Genomic DNA, 21054 nt, shown 5'->3' with positions numbered 1-21054 from the left:
GAGCCGAGATCTGGCCACTGCACTCCAGCCTGGGCGACAGAGCGAGACTCCGTCTCAAAAAAAAAAAAAGAGAGAAAAAAAAAAAAGGCTGTAGCTGGGAAAAAGACATCTCCCAGAGGACACCTAGGCTGGCTTAAGTTGAACAATCAAAGAAGTTCTTTGGTTCTGAGGAAAGTTGTGAGTGTCAACTAAGAAGAATGGGATTGGAAAGGAAGCCTAGGTCTTCTGACACAGCAAAGCATTCTCAAAATACTATCAGCAAGTGATAAACTCTTAAAGCAGTTCAACATGGTAATTTCAAAAAGCTAAACATCTTACTACTATAACTTCTACAAGGACTGTTTTCATACCTGCCTTCCTAATCTAGGGGAGAGGGCTTTGTGGTCATAACATTAAGACACATCTATAACAACATGTAAGATAAAGGATGAATCTGAGAGAACTGGGAGGATGAGTCACAGATAAATCAAAACAACTTCTACAAGCTTCTGCTTCTTTTTTGTCATCTGATCCCTGAATGTATTTATGGATTTAATAAGACATGTAGAATACAAATATCTTCCCCTGAGAAGGTTAAATCAAGTATTTAGAATTCATACACTATTTATTATTAAGAATAGGAATTATTTAGATCAATCCTCTGACTGAAACATTAGCATGAAGTAGGGTTACCTCTTATAGAAGGCAAAGCCATAAAGAAGTAGCACAGTCATTTCAAAAACAGAAATTGAAAGAGATTCTTACCTGTTAAATAACTGCTGCAAAAGGCCAGAAGTATTACCAAGTACACGTAAGTGATCATACGTAATATTCACTTTTTGAAGCATTTCACAAAATCCAGTTAGAAAAATAGGTGGGTTATCTAATTCTTCACACCACTGCAGTGAATAAAGCAGTTCCGCAACTAAGAGAAGAGACAGCACCAAATTATCAAAAGTACTTTGTGAACAAGCCCTTCAATTATTTTCACTTCTCCGCCTTGTTTTCTACCACTGTCGTGCCCACTCATCTCAAAACACCTATGAACTGATTTTCAGATCTGCTTTGACATGTTCAAGGATAATGAAAACTGAGAATATTTGTCTGATACAAAATATCACCCTTTTCCCAAATTTTACTTGGTCCTTTTTCTAATTAGTTAAGAATGTGACAAGAACCTAAGTTACTAGAGATACTGAAAAAATCTTCCTACCATTTTGGCACAATTGGTAAAAAGTTCCAGACAGGAAAAACAACTAAGGGACCCAAGACCTGAGGTGAGAAGTCCATGGCAAATGGGAGAGATGGGAGACAGTATGATACAGTAAAAGGACATGGGGCCTCAGCGACAGATTGGGGTGGATTCAAATCTGCGTCTCTCTCTCAAGCTATATCAATAGTTATCAATAAGGATACTACAAACTAACTCACAGGACTGCAGTGAGAATTAAATGGACAAGTATCTATCATGAAGCCTGGCATCTCATAGGTTTCTAATACACAGTCACAACTCCCTTTTATAAAGCCATGTATAATTTTGGAGTGAGAAGCGTTGCAACCTGGTTCAAAATCTAATCCTATACTTCACAGCTAAGCAACTCTAATCAAGACATGGTAACATAAACAACGATAATATCTGACCAATGAGCTCGATAAAATTAAAGAAATAATATTGCATTTGTAATTAGTAACACAAAAAATTATTACTCTACTTACTAGTTTTGGGTTTGCCCAGATTTACTCTGTGAGCAACGTAAACTACGGGCTTATTTCCTTTCCCTTAACTGAATGTGAAGCTGGCTACCCAAAAGGGGTGTTTCAACTTTCTTCCACAGAGCATATATTCCCCCTTCTAGTAACTGTGTTACAGCTGAGGGCTTACAAACAAGACTGATACAGGGTTTCTGCAAATCCTCTACCTTTAATACCATCTGGTAAAAGTCACACCATCACCTATAATTCTAAACCATTTATTGAAACAGGGAAATTTGCTGAGGCCCTAAGTCCTCTTAGGGTTCAACATTTGAACGTCCACTTGCCAGAAAAAAAAATTAGAGCATGATGAAATATAAAAGTATTCAAAACCACTGGAATCAAAACAGCATGGTATCTGTATAAAAACAGACAGACACAGACCAATGGAACAGAACTAGAGAACCCAGAAATACATCCACATATTTGCAGCCAACTGACAAAGTCTTCAACAAAAATGTCAAGAACATATATTGGGGAAAGGACATCCTCTTCAAGAAATCGTGCTAGGAAAACTGAATATTCATATGTAGAAAAGTGAAAATAGACCTCTATCTCTCACCATCTAAAAAGAGCAACTCAAAATGGATTAAAGACTTAAACATAAGAACTGAAACTATACAAAACAACTAGAAAGCATCAAGGAACGCTACAGGACATTGGTCTAGGCAAATATTTTTATGGCTAAGACTTCAAAAGCGAAGGCAACAAAAATAGGCAAACAGGACTATATTAAACTAAAAGCTTTATGCACAGCAAAAGAAACAATCAACAAAGTGAAGAGACAATCTGTAGAATGGGAGAAAATATTTGCAAACTATTCATCCAACAAGGGGCTAACATACAGAATATATAAGGAATTCAAACAACTCAACAACAAGAAAGGAAAAAAAAAAAAAATCCCATGCTCAATATTAGTAATCGTCAGGAAAATGCTAATCAAAACCCCAGTTAGAATGGCTATTGTCAAAAAGGTAAGAAATAAGCTGGGCATGGTGGCACTGCCTGTAATCACAGCACTGTGGGAGGCTGAGGCAAGAGTATTGCTTGAGCCCAGGATAAAGACCAGTCTGGGAACATAGTAACACCCCAACTCTAAAAAAAAAAAAAAAAAAAGAACATAACAAATGTTGGCAAGAATGCAGAGAAATAGGAACTTTTATATACTGTTGGTAGGAATGCAAATTAGTACAGCCATTTTGGAAAACGATATGGAAGTGTCTCGAAAAACTAAAAATAGAACTATTATACAATCCAGCAATCCCACAGAGTATTTAGAAAACCGGTATCTGCACCCCCATATTTACTGCAGCACTATTCACAATAGCTGAGAGAGATGAAATCAACCTAAGTGTCCATCAATGAATGAATGGATACATAAAATGTAGTACATATACACAATGGAATACTATTCAGCCATTAAAAAAAGAATGAGGCCAGGCACGGTGGCTCACTTCTATAATCCCAGCACTTTGGGAGGCTGAGACAGGCAGATCACAGGTCAGGAGTTCGAGACCAGCCTGGCCAACATAGTGAAACCCTGTCTCTACTAAAAATATAAAAATTAGCCAGGCATGGTGGCGTGCACCTGTAGTCCCATCTACTTGGGAAGCTGAGGCAGGAGAATCATTTGAACCTGGGAGGCGGAGGTTGTGGCGAGCCGAGATCATGCCACTGCACTCCAGCTTGGGCAACAGAGCAAGACTCTGTCTCAAAAAAAAAAAAAAGAATGAAATCCTGTCATTTGCAGCAACACAGATGAAACTGGACATCATCATGCTAAATGAAATAAACCACACATGGAAAGACAAACATCACATGTTCTTATTTGTATATGGGAGCTAAAAAAGTGCATCTCATGAAGACAGAGTAGTAAAATAGACTGATGGTTACCCTGAGAAGGGTCAAGGAGAGCAGGGGATGAAGAGAGGTGGGTACCAAAATACAGTTAGAGAGAAGATAAAAGACCTAGTATTCAATAACACAGTAGGATGACCATAGTTAACAATGATTTATATTTCAAAATAACTAGAAGATTTGAAATATTCTCAACACAAAGAAATGATAAATGTTTGAGGTGATGAATATCCTACTTAGCCTGATTTGATCACTACACATTCTATGTATGTATCAAAATATCACATGTAACCCAAAATATGTACAATTATCAGGTATCAATTTTTTTTAATCAACAGAAAATTCTGAATCCTTGAAAAACACCAAAGCCTCACCCATTTTCTTTAGGGTATGTGTCACAGGATCTTTTTATACTGATGTCATGACAGTCTGAGTAGCTAACACCAAATTATGATCCACAGTTAATAAGATTATAGCAAGGTTCCAATATATTTGTATCTAATTTGCAATTTAATATTCATCACTTAAGTAACTTCAAGGTTCTCATCATTAAAATAGGAAAAAGGAAGCTGAAGATTCTTGAAGATTCAAATTGCAGTATAATCAAGATTATTTCAAGATTATATTTATTCATGCGTTATGTTATATGTAAATGCTCATATATACTTACTTATTTTCTCAAGCTCATTATTTTCTAAGACTATTTCCTTTCTCAGTGCAATTAAGACCATTTTGCTCAATAATGCTGAAGTACACAAATGGCTGGGAAGTGTCTTTATGTCCTGTTCCTTAAAATCTGTTTTGAAACATTCATAATTCAAACTCAATCTTCCCTCTAAAAGAGGTCTATGTAACCACTGTGAAAAGAGTACATTATATACAAAATTATTTATTACCTAAGCAATTAAGACTAAACAAAAATGAAGTTGTGAGAATATTTATTACCAAAACCACAGAAACCTAGAAGTTTGTTTTCTATCACAGGAAATTATCAACATGTGTATTTCTTTAAGACTCCTTAAGTACAGAACTAGGTCTTAAGTCTTTGTACCATGGCCACTGCCACTGTCAAATGGTGTCTTGCAAAAAGCAAACATCCAGTATATGAGTATACAAAGACATCAAAGCAAAGCAAAATATTCATTTTATTTATGTTTTTCTTCCCCAAATAAAAAATGTTCAAGCTTGCATGAAATCCAAACTTCAGAATGAGATACGTACTCTTCAATTTCAAAAATACCTGCATAGGAAGAGACTGCCTCATCTTTTCCCATTCACTGTCATTCGGCATTACACTTCCAATATAAACTCCCATAAGATAAGAATCTTCACTCTCTAGAAGTGTATTTAGCAAATCATCAACAGCAGACAAGAGGACTTGGAGACTAAAAATAATGCAAAAAACTTAACTGTTGTAGTTATGCTATGACTAGTTTGAATACCCCAGTACATATTAAATACCCTATAATAGCTTACCTGAACAAAAAGAAATGATGAAAATAAAAAGAGGTAAGTGATGCTCCCCCACTGACAACACACCAACATTACACAGTCAAACTGGGGAGGTAATCCAATATCTATCATCTGAAATCTAGTGTTGCTTCCTATCTATCTCAGAATGAAGAGGACCTGACCTATTTCAGACCAGGTATTTCAGAAATATAGCTACCTTATGAAATTCAGCATTATTTTACCTAACCCCAATATCCTCTAAATGCATTCTCTCTTCTCCTTTATCATATGGATGTAGGTATGAGATGTAAAATATACTTGCAATTCAACACCTTAAAACAGTGCCTACCTGTCCCCCAAAAATAAATAACCAAGGACAATCAGTACATGTGGTGACCATGAGAGGCTACAGTGCACACCAGCCTATGACAAAGGATAGTATTACCATCACTTTACTGTCTGTAAGTTACGAGTCCAGCAGGTATGTTATAGTAAATTATCCTTCAATTAATTGGCAGTTTAAATGGATGGTCATTTAAACAAAATGGTTTTGGAAAAATTTGTTTGGATCTTTTCTTAGAGTCCCATAGATTTGTTACCTAACAAGTCATTTTTCATTTTTCTTTTTTTTAAGAGATGGCATCTCACTATGTTGCTCAGGCCGGTCTCGAACTCCTGGAGGCCTCAACTGATCCTCCCACCTCAGCCTACTGTGTAGCTGGGATTATAGGTGCAAGCCCTACAAGTCATTTTTCATAGGCATTCACACTGATCATGGAATCTTATTTAAGGACACTGACCAAATATAAAAAAGATACTGAAACCAAGCTCAAAAAAGGTTACCTGTTGATATCCAAAGATGAAGCCTGAACTTGGTTCTTTAGCCACACAGCAGACAAATGTAGGAAGGTACTGTCTTTATATGAACTGTCAGTTTGATGAACCAATAAATTTACACCAGAGAGCCAAGTATTTTTCAGTTTACAGATAAGAAAATCTAAAATCAAGATGTCAACAGGAATTTGTAATCTCACTGAATTAACTCTAATCAGCACGAAATGTTTGAAACAACTCTACAGATCTGAGATTTTTTTAAATACCATTTAAAAAAGAAAAATTTTAAATTCAATTGCCATTCAAAATTCAATTGCCAAACAAAGCAACTGTGTCATAAACATGCAATCATACAAGCTAGCTCGTATCATATAAATGTAAAATGGTAAGATATTTAAAGTTACATTTTTTATGCTTGAACTTATTTACAAGAATTGTCCTTTTGGAGACATTAAAAAAAATTATTACACCTTTTCCAAATACAGAAGTTAGTATTTAAGACACAGTTGGTAGACAATGATGGGCAGAAAAAAAGAGAGAGAGAAAGAGGAAGGAAGAAGGAAAGAAAAAAAGAAACAATGAAGGGTTGGAGGAGAGCTCTCTATAGATGGTATTGTTGTATGTTCCTTTCACAAATAAGTCTGAATTAGCATATAAGGCAAGAATCTAGTCCTTAAAAAGATAATCTCAATTCTATTTTGATATACACCAAAGATTGAATGTTTTACTATAATAAAGGGATATTATTATCCCCCTTTTACAAATGAGGAAACTAAGGCATCAAGAAATTAAGGAACATGCCAGAACTGCTGAATGCACTAAGATTCTACCTAATCAATTATGGCTCATTCCAAATTTCTTTGAATATCAAGTGAGATCTTTAAAAATAATATCTACTACATCTTTAACTTGGTTTCTAAAGCTGAAAGTGTTTAAGACTGTAGCCCTTTACTCAAAATGCTTTCAACTTTCAAACACATTATATTCAATTAATAAAGCCTGGGCACTTACACTCACTATGAAGGTCAGAGCCGGAGATTCCCAACAAAACATTTGAGCAGTAGGCTATTACCTGGCAAATGTGTTTTTTCTTTGCTCTGAGCACATAACTGAAAGAGAGTTAATAATAAATCTTCAGATGATGGCATTAGCAAGCATCCTTTCGCTGAGCTGAAATAGTTATAGGCCACATCACAGATAAAAGACACTGATGAATCACTATTTTCAGCTTCTGATGATTCCTTTGTTTTGAATAAAGTTTCATGAAGTTTAACAATAATTCTTTCAACGTATACATCTCCAATCAAGTAATCTAGAGAAAAAAGGTTCAATCAGACAAAAAATAAAAATATTAACGTGTATTTTTAAATATCTTACTTTGGATTAATAATTCTATGGGTCTTTCCTGGATTTTAAAATGGTGTTTATGTATTAGACAAAATTTATCAACAAATCAACACATTCTCTCACACATAAAGGCCCTCAGATAAAAAAGGCAGTTTTAAATTAAGTAGAAAACAAAAATAGTTTACACAGTTAGGGTGAGCAACTTTGCTACACTGAAAACTCTTTAAGTCATGAGTCAACTTTATATGAGTTAAAAAAAAAAAAAAACCTTTACGATACAGAACTAAAAATATTAAATATCTTCCAAGTCATAGTATGAAGATTAATAAACAATTAGGGTGCTTACAATATTAAGATACGTAAATGAGCTGGGTGCAGCGGCTCACGCCTGTAATCCCAGCACTTTGGGAGGCTGAGGCAGGCCGATCACCTGAGGTCAGGAGTTCGAGACCAGCCTGGTCAACACAGCAAAACCCCATCTCTACTAAAAATACAAAATTTAGCCAGGTATGGTGGCATGCACCTGTAGTCCCAACTACTTGGGAAGCTGAGGCACAAGAATCACTTGAACCCAGATGTTGTAAGCCAAGATCACACCACTGCACTCCAGCCTAGATGACAGAGGGAGACTCAGTCTCAAAAAAAAAAGAAAAGAAAAAAAATTTTTTGAATGAGTAAGTCCTGTTATTTTCAACCAATAACACGTAAGCTGAGCCCCATGGAATCCCCCACAAAGCTGAAATGGATTATCCCCTATTAGAAAACAAAAGTCCTACCATTTTTAACATGTTGGGATAATACCAAGCTTAGAAGAGTCCATCTTTCTGAGAAGAAAGATTCTGAAGATACCCTGGATTCCAAGTCCTCATTACAAAGACAATCTGCCAAGTTGACCAATTTCTCACCAAGGATATCACCTTTTAGCCAAGGAGTTACTAAAGCATGTTTATCTGAACTAGAACATGCCTAAAACCATAAAATTAAAGCAAAGATTAACAGCAAGATCAAATACTCTTTGTCCAAAATATTACTTGTACCATATTACTCTCCCTTCGTTATGATGGCTCCAATTCTATCCCCCCTCCTCCTCCTCCTGAAGTTCTAGGAAGACTGGTATCCTCCCTGTTCCCCACTAAGCCTGGATGATGATCACTTCCATGCTTTGCTCATGCTACCTTCCCAGCCATAAATAGTCCCCCCCACACCTTTTTTTTTTTTTACTTAAAATCCCATCCATTCTTTGAAAATCAGTACAGATCCCACCTACTTTATGGAGTCTCCCCATCCACTCCAGCCCACAATGATCACTGCTTTTCTCTGAATTTCTAAAGCACTTACTGGATTGTATAATTATTTAAATGTTTCATCTGTGTATATCTTGTCTTTCCAATGAGATTGTAAGTTCCTTGAGAGTAGAGACTGTCTTAAACTTCTTTGATACCTGCTATCAACACTGTAGATATGTTCAATGAATAATGAATAAACTTTGAAGATAGATTTATAAATGCTCTATAAATTTTTGTTCATTAATTTTGCTAAAATTAAAGAACAATTAATGTATAATAATGGTAAATAACTTCAATATGAACAATGGGATTTATTTCCCCAAATTCTCTGATAGAGTTACTAGGGCCAGATATCTGACAGCAACTTGTTTATTTTCATGAGGTGGGGAAGCAAGAAAAAAAAAACTGTAAATCCACCCCTAAAGCATGCTGATCCATGTTCCCAGAGCTTCTTTTGCTTTAAGGGCTGAGAAGAAAGGAATTTGCAACTTGGTTCATTTCAAAGCAATCTGGAAGAAAAAAAAAAATCCAAGTGCAGATTGGGTAGTGCTTGGAAAACTTGATCCTTTTATTTAAAAACTGTAGGTAACCAGAGCTTGTATTTTAGTCCAAGCTTTATCACTAACTAGCCTACAACCTTGGACAAATCTTTTAATCAACGTGGGCCTATCTCCTAATTTGAAAGTTGGAAAGATTAACTTAGAAAATCTCTAAGGTCCTTTTATGGTTCCAAAACTCAAATCTGTTTTTTAATTGATTGTTTTTTAAAAACATGACTTTAAGACCAGCCTGAGCAACCAACACGGTGAAATCTTGTCTCTACTAAAAATTCAAAAATTAGCTGGGCATGGTGGCAGGTGCCTATAATCCCAGCTACTCGGGAGGCTGAGGCAGGAGAATCGCTTGAACCTGGGAGGCAGAGGCTGCAGTGAGCCGAGACCGTGCAATTGTACTCCAGCCTGCTGGGCAACAGAGCGAGACTCTGTCTCAAAAAAGATGATTTTAAGACTCTGCTCATAAAGTATTAAGGTTCCATAAAACAAGAAAAACTACTTTAGAATTTAGATGGCTGTGATACCTGCTTTCCCAGTGTAGTTTGCCAAGTAAAACCAGTCTATTCTGCAGAATCCTGGCAAACAAAATAAACTTCTGAATAAAATGCCTCTCAAATTAGCAAGATAAAAAGTTCAACACAATGTACAGGCATACCTCGTTTTATTGGGCTTATATTTATTGTGCTTTGTAAATGCTGCAATTTTAAAACTTGAAGATTTGTGGCAACCCTGCATTGAGCAAGTTTATTAGCACCATTTAACAACAATATATGCTCATTTTGTGTCTCTATGTCATATTTTGGTAATTCGCACAATATTTCAAACTTTTCATTATTATATCTGTTACAGTGATCTGCAATCAGTGACTTTTGATGTTACGATTGTAATGTTTAGGGGTGCCACAAACCACTGCCATGTAAGAGGGCAAACTTAATTAACAAATATTGTGTGTGTGTTCTGACTGTCCCGCTGACTGACCGTTTCCTAGTCTCTCTTCTCTGTCCTTGGGCCTCCCTATTCCCTTAGACACGACAATGCTGAAATTGGGCCAATTAATAACACTACAATGGCCTCTAAATGTTCAAGTGGAAAGAAGGGTCACATATCTCTCACTTGAAATCAAAAGCTGGAAATGATGAAGCTTAGCAAGGACGGCACGTTGCAAGCCAAGAGAGGTGGAAAGCTGGCCTCTTGTGCCAAACAGCCAAGTTGTGAATGCAAAGGAAAAGTTATTGAAGGAAATTAAAAGTGCCACTCCTGTGAGCCCAAGAGTAACAGAAAGTCACACAGACTTACTGCTGATATGGACAAAGTTTTAGTGGTCCAGACAGAAGATCAAACAAGCCACAACATTCTCTTAAGCCAAAACCTAATCCAGAGCAAGGCCCTAATTCTCTTTAATTCTATGAAGGCTGAGAGGTGAGGAAGCTGCAAAAGAAAAGTCTGATGCTAGCAAAGGGTGGTTCATGAGGTTTAAAGGAAGAAACCATCTCCACAATACAAAAGTACAAGGTGAAGCAGCAAGTGCTGATGTAGAAGCTGCAGCATGTTATACAGAAGATCTAGCCAAGATCAATAATGAAGGTGGCCACACTTAACAGATTTTCAGTGGAGGTAAAACAGTCACATATTAGAAGAACATGCCATCTAGGACTCTCATAGCTAGCAAAAAGTCAATGCCTGGCTTCCAAGTTTCAAAGAACAGGCTGACTCTTGTTAGGGGCTAATACAGCTGGTAACTTTAAGTTGAAGCCAATGCTCACTTCTCATTTTAAAAATCCTAGGCTCTTAAGCTTATGCTAAATCTACTTTGCCTGTGCTCTATAAGTGGAATAACAAGGACTAAATTACAGCACATGTTTATAGTGTGGTTGATTGACTATCTTAAGCCCACTGTGGGAAAAATGAAGGAAAAAAAGAAAAAAAAAATCCTTTCAAAGTATTACTGCTCATTGACAATGCACCTGGTTAACCCAAGACCTCTGATGGAGATGTACAAGGAAATTAATGTTGTTTTCACGCCTGCTAACACAACATCCATTCTGCAGCCCATGCATCAAAGAGTAATTTTAACTTTCAAGTCTTATTAATAAGAAATACATTTCATTAAGCTATAGCAGCCATAGACAGTGATTCCTCTGATGGATCTGGGCAAAGTCCACTAAAAACCTTCTGGAAAAAACTCACCATTTTAGATGTCATTAAGACATTCATGAACCATGGGAAAGGCTAAAAGAGCAACATTAATAGGAGTTGAGAAGTTGATTCCAACCCTCATGGATGACTATGGGAGGTTCAAGACTTTAGGAAGTAACTGCAGATGTGGAGGAAAGAGGCAAAGAACTAGGATGAGACATGAAGCCTGAAGGTGTGACTGAAATGCTGTAATCTCATAATAAAATGTGGATGGATGAGGAGTTCCTTCTTACAGATAAGAAAGTGGTTTCTTGACGTGGAATCTACTCCTGGTGAAAAGGGCATGAACATTGTTGACATGACCACAAAGGACTTAGAATATTACATAAACTTAGATAATATAGCAGTGGCAGGGTTTGAAAGGATTGACTCCAATTCTGAAAGAAGTTCTTCTTTGGGTAAAATGCTATCAAACAGCATCATATGCTTCAGAGAAATCTTTCATGAAAGGAAGAGTCAATCAATGCAGTAAACTGCACTGTTGTCCTTATTTTAAGAAATTGCCACAGCCACTCCAGCCTTCAGATACCACCACCCTGGTCAGTCAGCAGCCATGAACATCGAGGCAAGACTCTCCATCAGCAAAATGATTACAACTCGCTGAAGGCTTAGATGATCATTAGCACTGTTTAGCAATAAAGTAATTTTAAATTAAGATATGTACATTGGCTTTCAGATATAATGTTATTGCATACCTAATAGACTATAGTGTACACATAACTTTTATATGCACTGGCAATCCAAAATATTTGTGTAATTTGCTTTATTGCTGTGGTCTGGAACTGAACTTACGATGTCTCTGAGATATGCCAGTATGAACATATCTAATGAAAGCTGCCTAGCTGTAAGGAGATGAGGAGGCTAGTGAGTCATGGAAGCGCAGGCAGCAAACACTGGCTAGGAACTTCCAATCACTGCTCAGGAAGAGGATATTCTTCCACACAGATGTGAGTATTTGCACTTCATGGCAGGTACATTCCTAAGTTGGAAATGGATACATTAGTCTACTCTTATCAAATTATTTACACCCCCTGCTCTGATTCAAGGCTAATCAAGGAGCTTTCTGATAATTTAGCTCTTCATGTAACTTGGCTACAGGGAAAGAAGGCACTAGATAAACTAAGGCAAATAGTGTGCCTGATAAGTCATATTCCTCATTGAAAAATAATAAATATTCTGTATTTATTTTGTAAAAATAAAACCATGGGGAAAATGGGGAGTTACTGTTTAATGGATACAGGGTTTCAGTTTTGTAAAACGAATTAAGTTATGGAAACTGCACAACAATATAAATATACGTGATGCTACTGAACTGTACATTTAGAAATGGTTAACATGGTAAATTTCAAGCTATGTGTTTTTTTACTACAATTTAAAAAATAGAAAAAAACTTGCAAATTGGAGTTAGCTATCAAAACAGAAAAATAATTTGAAAATGCTTTAAAAAGGAGTACGAATTTTAGGTAGCTAGTCATAACATCTCTACAGTTGGAAAAGTATTAGTTATAACATTTACATCCTCATTAGGAAAGAATACTTAAGCCATTTTGAAAACCTGTAAATGGTTTGTGTTCCTTCATTTCTTTTCATTATTCTTACCACTAATTTTCTTAATGGCAATCATAGAAAGACTGGAAGATTTTTATTTACCTACATAGTGTTCCAGAGTAGAGAAAACTTAATTTTCTCATGTGTTCTAGCCAAAGCTAGAACCACCAATCCATTTCTACAGTAGAAAAAGTAACTAGGATAAGAGCAGAAAGTTGTAGCCTTAATTAAAAGATAATAAAATGTTTAAATCTGCCTTTGTTACCTTCTAGGAAAGAAACACTGGATTTTCCAGAGCCGGTTCATTTTTCCCTAGTATTACTAACCAGAAAAATAATACTACAGGAAAGGAAAAGAACACATCTCTTCCCACATTATAGGAAGAAAGTTACAATAACAAGGAAGTTCTCTAACACAGAACCTGACTATCTGACCATATTTATTGTGTGAATAGGACTATGGTTATAATATTTCTATTCCCATAAGTACAAAAAAAAAAAAATCCCTAAGATACCTTTTCAATAATCTTAAGAAGAGAATTCCATTTCAGGTCCACCTGAAAAAAGAAAAAGAGTTAGAAACAATCTGCTAGAACAACTTTTTGTTTGAGATGGGGTTTTGCTCTGTTGCCCAGGCTAGTCTAGAACTCCTGGGCTCAAGCCAATTGTCTCACCTCAACCTCCTGAGTAGCTGGGACTACAGGCATGCACCAACATGCCCAGCTAAAACTTTTAAAAAGTAAATGAAGTACCCATGAAACCAATACAAAACTAAAATGTTCTTATCCACCCTTTTAAATGTATAGATTAAAAGAATTCACCTTTTAATTACAAGTATTTGTCATCCTGATACTGCTGAACATCGACCCAGCAGCCTTAGATATTTCCCAAATCATGATCAAGAATATACTGCTTGTCCTAAAATTGACACTCACAGTGAAGAAACAACCAGAAAACAATATGCAGACTCATTCTACTCATCTATTATTAAAACAGTTTGAAAAGATATACAACAGGAATACCTTGGTTAGATCATCCAAGACTTTTTTTCTTTCCATATCATTGTCACAGCACCGGAGAGCACTGTACAAAATGTCCACCAGGAAACCAAAATCCTTCCTTTGATCTTCATTTAGCCAGCCTATCAGTTTCTGGTATAAAAACTGCACCGCAGGATTTTTTTGTGCAAGCTTGGGTATTTCAAGAGGTTTGGCTTGGACAATACTCTGGTTTTCATCACCAAGTAGCATTTTAAATACTCGGCTTGAAGAAAAGGAGTCAAGCAGAGTAGAAAGAAACCTTAGATGTTGCTCTGACTTTTGTTCAATGACATAATTAATACTTATATCTGCGAGTTTACAGACTAAGTCTTCCAAAGGTTTTTTCCTTAGCGGAGACAAAAAGCCTGAAGAATTATGAGTGAGAGAAGGTTCAGTTGTTAATTCCCAGCCTTCAATGTTCTCTCCTTCTGAAGATACACATTTTTCATTCTCCTTATTGCTTTCAGGTATCTCATCAGCAAATCTAACCTTATCATTTTTTTTTTTATTTGACTTCAATGAGCTATTCGGCTTCTGAAGCACCTGTAATAGGTTAGATACACCCAAAACGGACTCAACATCAGCTTCTGGCTCATTGATTTTCGCGACACAAATCTCTGACAGTCTTTCCCAGAAATGAATCAGTACGTTCTCCAAGTCGTGAGCTGTTTTTTCATCTTTTTCCGTGTCTGCTTTGGCTTCCCAGGAACTTAGAGTTTCTGCTAAATGGTTAAATAGCTGCCCATGTTGCAACCCTGGGTCTTTGAGAACTGCATCAATAAAAGGGATCAACTGAAAGAAAAGGTATAATATCATAAAATATATATTTGGTCTTCAACCCCATCTCCTGACACACAACTCTAAAATCCTTGGAATCTCCAAAGTGATATCACTTTGTAAGCTAATGGGTTGACTGATGGCTGGCAGCACCTATATAGCAGGATGGGGGTTGATCACCAGAAAGACCAAGGCAGGATTAAAGGACTAGAACTTTCAATACCTCCCCAACCTCCAGGGATACAAGGGCAGCTAAAGGTTAAGCTGATCACCAGTGGCAATTACTTAATCATTCATGTCTAGTAATGAAGCCTCCATAAAAATGCAAGAAAGACAGCATTCAGGGAGCTTCCAGATAGCTGAACTTGTAGAGGTTCCTGAAGGGTAGCGCACCCAGGGAGGGTGTGGAAGTTCTTCGCCCCTTCCCGTATCTCACCCTGTGCATTTCTTCATCCATATCCTTTGTAATATCATTTATAATAAACTGGTAAATTGTTTCTCTGAGTTCTGTGAGCCAGTCTAGCAAATTAAGCAAACCCCAGGAGGGGGTCATGGGATCCCCAATTAAGATGTATAGCTGGTTGGTCAGAAGCTCACGTAAAACAGCCAGGGGCTTGCGATTGGCATCAGAAGTGGGGAGCGGTCTTGTGGGACTGAGTCCTAAGCCAGTGAGATCTGACACTATCTCCAGGTAGACAGTCAGAATTGAATTGAAGGACACACAGCTGGTGTCTGCTGCAGAATTGACTGCTTGCTGGGTGGGGAGAAATCCCCACATATTTGGTCACAGAAGTCTTCTGTGTTGATTACTATGGTGTGAGAGTAGAGGAAAAACTGTTTTTTCCACTCATAGAAGGTAAAAAATAGAGAAGTTCAATTTTTAAGAGAAATAAAATTTAAACAAAGTATTTGTAAAACACTATAAAATTTCATATTTAATAACTGAAAAACATAAATTTTCCCCTAGAACTCTGAAAAAGTTAACCTGAAGATGTCTTTCATATCATAAAAGAGCTGAATGATTTCACCTCAATTATTCCTTTTTCATGATAAAACTGACTGGGATTCTTGGTCATTAACAATCTAGTTTTCTTTGCATCTTCTGGACTTAAGTGTTCTGCTTTTCTGCCTTAACTACAGGCAAATCTAAGATGTGAGACTATAAGCCAATATGAAAGATACCTAGAACCCACAGAGTGTGGTATCCTATTTCCTAAATTACAAAAATAAGGGTAGTTAGAGAAATCCTAGGATCTGGGCTTCTATAATCTCATTAATCTCCTACTGTAAAGAACCATATTCCATAACCTTCTCTCATCTCTGGTTCTAAAAACCAAGCCAAACTTTCACAAAGCATAATTTGAGTATTTTAGAATTAACAAGATGATTGCTTCATGATTTATGTAAACTTACTACAAAAGATCATAAATAGCATCTTCAAAATTCTGCTTTGCATTACATCTTTTTTTTTTTTTTTGAGATGGAGTTTCGCTTGTTGCCCAGACTAGAGTGCAATGGCACAATTTTGGCTCACTGCAACCTCCGCCTCCCAGGTTCAAGCAATTATCCAACCTCCTGAGTAGCTGGGATTACAGGCATGCACCACCATACCTGGCTAATTTTGTATTTTTAGTAGAGATGGGGTTTCTCCATGTTGGTCAGGCTGGTCTTGAAGCCCCAACCTCAGGTGATCCACCCACCTCGGCCTCCCGAAGTGCTGGGATTACAGGCGTGAGCCACGACACCCAGCCTGCATTACATCTTTCTAAAACAGGATTTTTACAGGCTGGGCGCAGTGGCTCACACCTATAATTCCAGCACTTTGTGAGGCCGAGGCGGGTGGATCACCTGAGGTCAGTAGTTCTCGACCAGTCTGACCAACATAGTGAAACGCCGTCTCTACTAAAAATACAAAAATTAGCTGGGTGTGGTGGCGGGTACCTGTAATCCCAGCTACTTGGGAGGCTGGAGCAGGAGAATCGCTTAAACCCAGGAGGCAGAGGTTGCAGTGAGCCGAGATCATGCCACTGTACTCCAGCCTGGGCAACAAAGAGCGAAACTCCATCTCAAAAAAAAAAAAAAAAACACAGGGTTTCTGCATCCAGACACTGATTAGTTTCTTAGGTATTGTACTATGCTAGCAACTGAGAGTATGGAATTTTAACTTCTCTGGTCAGAAATACACATTACTGAATTGGTAAATTATAAAAATAAAATTTTTACAAAGAAGGCTTATTACTGAAAATGGCAACAAGACACAATGAGGTTGATCCTATATAATCAGTATGCAAAGACACTGACGACTTTTACTAGATACCTGATCATTGATGAGCATCTGTTCAATTTCTTCCTCACCTAAGTTTTGCTGCATTATAAAACGTAAGCATTCAAAAAAAGCAGATATTACTGCCAAGGACTCTGAAGAGCTGGTTTTAGTTCTCTCTGTTGACAGCCTAAGAAATAATTAATAACTGATTAACTCTTTCGTGAAGGAGAAATAAGAACTCAGAATTATCAAAATAAAGACCTCAAAAAGGCATCATGACAGAAGAGACATTTTTAAAGCAGTTTCTTAAACTACAAATTAAATACCAATGAAAATACATATAGCCCAATGAGAATATGAACTTAAAAAACTTTGAAAAAGTTTTGCAAAAAATTATCAGTAAAAAATAAGAGAATATTTCCTTTTACTTGTTTTTTTTTTTTTAGAAATAGGGTCTTACTATCTTGACCAGACTGGTCGTGAATTCCTGGCCTCAAGCAATCCTCCCACTTGTGCTAGCACCACGCCCAGCCGAGATATTAATTTTCTATTCAAGGAAACAATCCACCTGCAAATTCGAGATAACTTATTAACCAAATAAAGATAATAGTGTAGAAAAAAAATTTGTAATCGCTAATAAAATCATGTATCTTCTAAGTTCAACAAATGTACTGAAATGGTTTTTTTAAGTGTGAATTTAAACATCTATAGTAGTTAAATTTGTGGAAGTTTTAAAAATTTCACTAGCTAATTTTCTGCATTTAGGCATTTGTATTTATCAATATAAAAAATAAAAAATGGCTACATGTCTCCGTGGTGCAGTTGGTTAGCACATTCTGCTGTTAAAAAAATGGCTAATTTGAAAAATAGCCTAGTTGACCTATTTCTAACTAGGAGCTTTACCATATAACTTTCTGCTGTGTGCTACTACTGCAGTCTTGAACGTACTCAAGAAAAAATACCAACTGTAATTCTCTGAAAACTTTAAAAGTATTTAATGAATAGTAAAACAACTTGGAGAAATTTAAGAAAGAAAATAATGAATACAAAACCAGGAAAATCTGTTTTAAAAATCAAAAATTTAAATTTCTTACCCAGCAACGAGAGACGTGAGGAAATTTTTGAAAAAATCCAACTGTGGATTAGTGATGGACTGAGGGAGCTTGCTGATGAATGGCAGAAGGTAAGGATATATGACAGTAGCTAGACCCCGACCACCTGCACGAATCACAGTTGATAGCTTGGGAAACACACTCTTTTTTGCATTTACATGAAGCCAACAGTCCTAACCAAAGAAAAGATTATAGTAGTAATTAGACATTATAAACATACTTTTCTCAATTAAAAGAAAAAACATACAGGCTCTCAAAAAGAAAAACCTAGTATTTTACCTAAAAAAAGCTAAAATCTCTCACCACCATTAAAAACTAAAACTGAAATTATAAATGTATTACATATAATGATCATATATTTGACAAGCAAACAAGACAGTATTGATTAGAAATAATTATTTAACTTCTATTTCTATATAAGCTGCTTTCTAAAAGGGACAATTATGTTTCAATCTTAATTATATTTCATTCTAAATATAAAATTCAGATATGGTGACTGCACTAGGCCACATAAGGTTTAAAGAAATAATACTGGCTAAACAAAATAAAATTAAAAACTCTATGCCATTTTTAGTCACTTTAAGATTTATGCCAAGTTTAGATTATTTTATTTCCAAGAAAGCATTTTCCCAATAAGTTTTACATATTCTTATCTTATAGGTTCTCAGTCATATGATACCCAAGGGTTCTAAAATGCAACTAAAAGACAAGTAAGTATTCCTCAGTGTACTAAATGTGCCTCTCTTACATACCTCAATAGTTGTAAGTGTATAGAGTACAGCTTCCCAGAGAGCTGGGCAGACAATTGGGTCACTGTCATCAATGCTAAGTAGAACCGATGGGCTCACTTTGGATGCTTCCTCTTTCATCAGCTGTGGAATGCGCTGGCACAATGCAGAAACTAACTCAAAATAAGCTGAGCGAATCTAAAAGAAAGCAAAGCTGAATTAAATTGAAACCTAGTAAAACTTGATAAGATTTTTAATTTATAGTAATAGATTATTCACACTAACCCTCCCATTAAGAAAACTAAAATAGCTACAAAAAATACTTTTTAAAATCTTAGAGTATGAAATGGCTGAAAAGGCGTAAGGAATTACCAAGGCAAAAGTGAAGGCTGAAAGAATTAATTCAACTTTCTCTTTCTTTGACTGAAGCAAACACAAATCCTCTTTAGTAGCAGAAGCCTTCATTTGGGGCCTCCATTATAGCCAAACAAACAGAAAATAAGACACCATGAGCCACAATCAGGAGAAATAAAAGATCTGAGACTTTAAATCTTAGAATGATCAGTCACAAATTTTATAATACAATGCTTATTACATTTAAAGGAACAAAAGTTTTTTAAAACTTGTAGGAAAAAGGATCCTGGAAAAAACAGAGATCTGAAAAAGATCAAGCACAATTACTAAACTAAAAATAATTAAAATTTAAAGCTCAACTCATAATTTAAGAACAGTGCAATGGTCTGAATGTCTCCCTCCAAAATTAGTATGTTGAAACTTAATCACCAGTGTGATAGTATTAAGAAGCGAGGACTTTAGGAGATGATTAGGTCTTGAGAGCACTACCCTCATGAATAGGATCAGAGTGCCCTTATAAAAGGGTATGAGAGACCATGTTTACTCCTTCTGCCATGTGAGGACACAGCAAAAAGCAGCCATCTTTGAAACAGAGAAAGCAACCCTCACCAGACACTGAATCTGCTGGCACCTTGATCTTGAAATGTCCAGCCTATAGAACCGTGAGAAATAAATTTTTATTATTTACAAATTACTCAGTCTAAGGTACAGTTCATCCCTTGGTACCTGCAGGGGATTGGTTCAAGGACACCCCACGCTCCCACCCCCACACATGCCAAATTCCCAGGAATTATATAAAATGTCCCTGACATCAAATGGTGTAATACAGTCGGCCCTCCGTATCCACGGGTTCCTCATCTACAGTTGATTGAATCCACATATGCAGAACCTGCAGATATGGAGGACTGACTGTATTTTGTTAAAGTAGCCTGAATGGACTAAGGCAGCTGGAGGTTAGATACAAATAAGAGAGAATAAGTGAACTAGAAGACTGAGCAAAAGAAATTATCCACAAAGCAGCATGGAGAGACAAAAAAACGAAAAACAACAAAGAAAACATAACAGACATAGAGGATACAGTGAGGTTTAATATCTATTTAATCAGAATCCCAAAACAAGAGAAGAATGAGGCAAAGGAAATACCTAGAGATGATAGTTGAGAATTTTACAGAGCCAATGAAATATACCAAGTCAAAGATTCAAAAAGCCCAACAAATCCCAAGCAGGATACATAAAGGAAATCCACACAAAGACACATTATGGTGCAAATGGAAAAACACAAGGAGAAAAACTTAAAAGTAGCCCAAGAGGAAAGATAAACTACCTTCAAAAGAAGGACAGTAAGACTGATAGTTAATTTGGACAGCAATAATTTAATCAGAAGACATGGAATGGTATCTTCAACACAAAAATAACTGCCAACATACAATCCTGTACTCAGCAAATACGTCTTTCAAGAATGAGGGTGAAGGCCAGGCATGGTGGCTCATGTCTATAATCCCAGAACTTTGGGAGGCTGAGGTGGGCAGATCACTTGAGGCCAGGAGTTCAAGACCGGGCTGACCAACATAGCAAAACCCCTTCTCTATTAAAAATACAAAAATTAGCCAGGCATGGTGGCACATGCTTGTAGTCCCAGGATTTGGGAGGCTGAGGCACAAAAATTACTTGAATCTGGAAGGCGGAGGTTGCAATGAGCTGAGATTGTACCACTGCACTCCAGCCTGGGTGACAAAGCGAGACTCCGTCTCAAAAAAAAAAAAAAAAAGAAGGAGGGCGAAATAAAAACACCTTCTGACACAAAGCAACAAATATATAGGCAAATCTAAACAAAGATTGAGAGTATAATATTTTGTGAGATTTAAAAATACACACATAGGCCGGGCGCGGTGGCTCAAGCCTGTAATCCTAGCACTTTGGGAGGCCGAGACGGGTGGATCACAAGGTCAGGAGATCGAGACCATCCTGGCTAA

At 36.6% G+C, this 21054-nt stretch overlaps 1 protein-coding gene across 1 annotated transcript in view; it reads right to left on the bottom strand.

Annotated features, from left to right (window-relative positions):
• Positions 1-21054, bottom strand: part of LTN1 (listerin E3 ubiquitin protein ligase 1) — a 76388-nt gene that overhangs the window by 26528 nt on the left and 28806 nt on the right. The window contains 12 exon segments of the mRNA XM_011926535.1: positions 483-564; positions 745-904; positions 4259-4445; positions 4829-4973; positions 5884-6037; positions 6947-7186; positions 7998-8187; positions 13320-13361; positions 13827-14636; positions 16939-17074; positions 17982-18172; positions 18752-18925. Coding sequence (XP_011781925.1) covers positions 483-564; positions 745-904; positions 4259-4445; positions 4829-4973; positions 5884-6037; positions 6947-7186; positions 7998-8187; positions 13320-13361; positions 13827-14636; positions 16939-17074; positions 17982-18172; positions 18752-18925 — 2511 coding nt within the window.

Source organism: Colobus angolensis, unplaced genomic scaffold, assembly GCF_000951035.1.
Source record: "Colobus angolensis palliatus isolate OR3802 unplaced genomic scaffold, Cang.pa_1.0 Scaffold69, whole genome shotgun sequence".
NCBI classification, from domain to species: Eukaryota; Metazoa; Chordata; class Mammalia; order Primates; family Cercopithecidae; genus Colobus; species Colobus angolensis.
The sequence above is the reverse complement of the archived record's forward strand: the minus strand, read 5'-3'. Positions and strand labels throughout refer to the sequence as shown.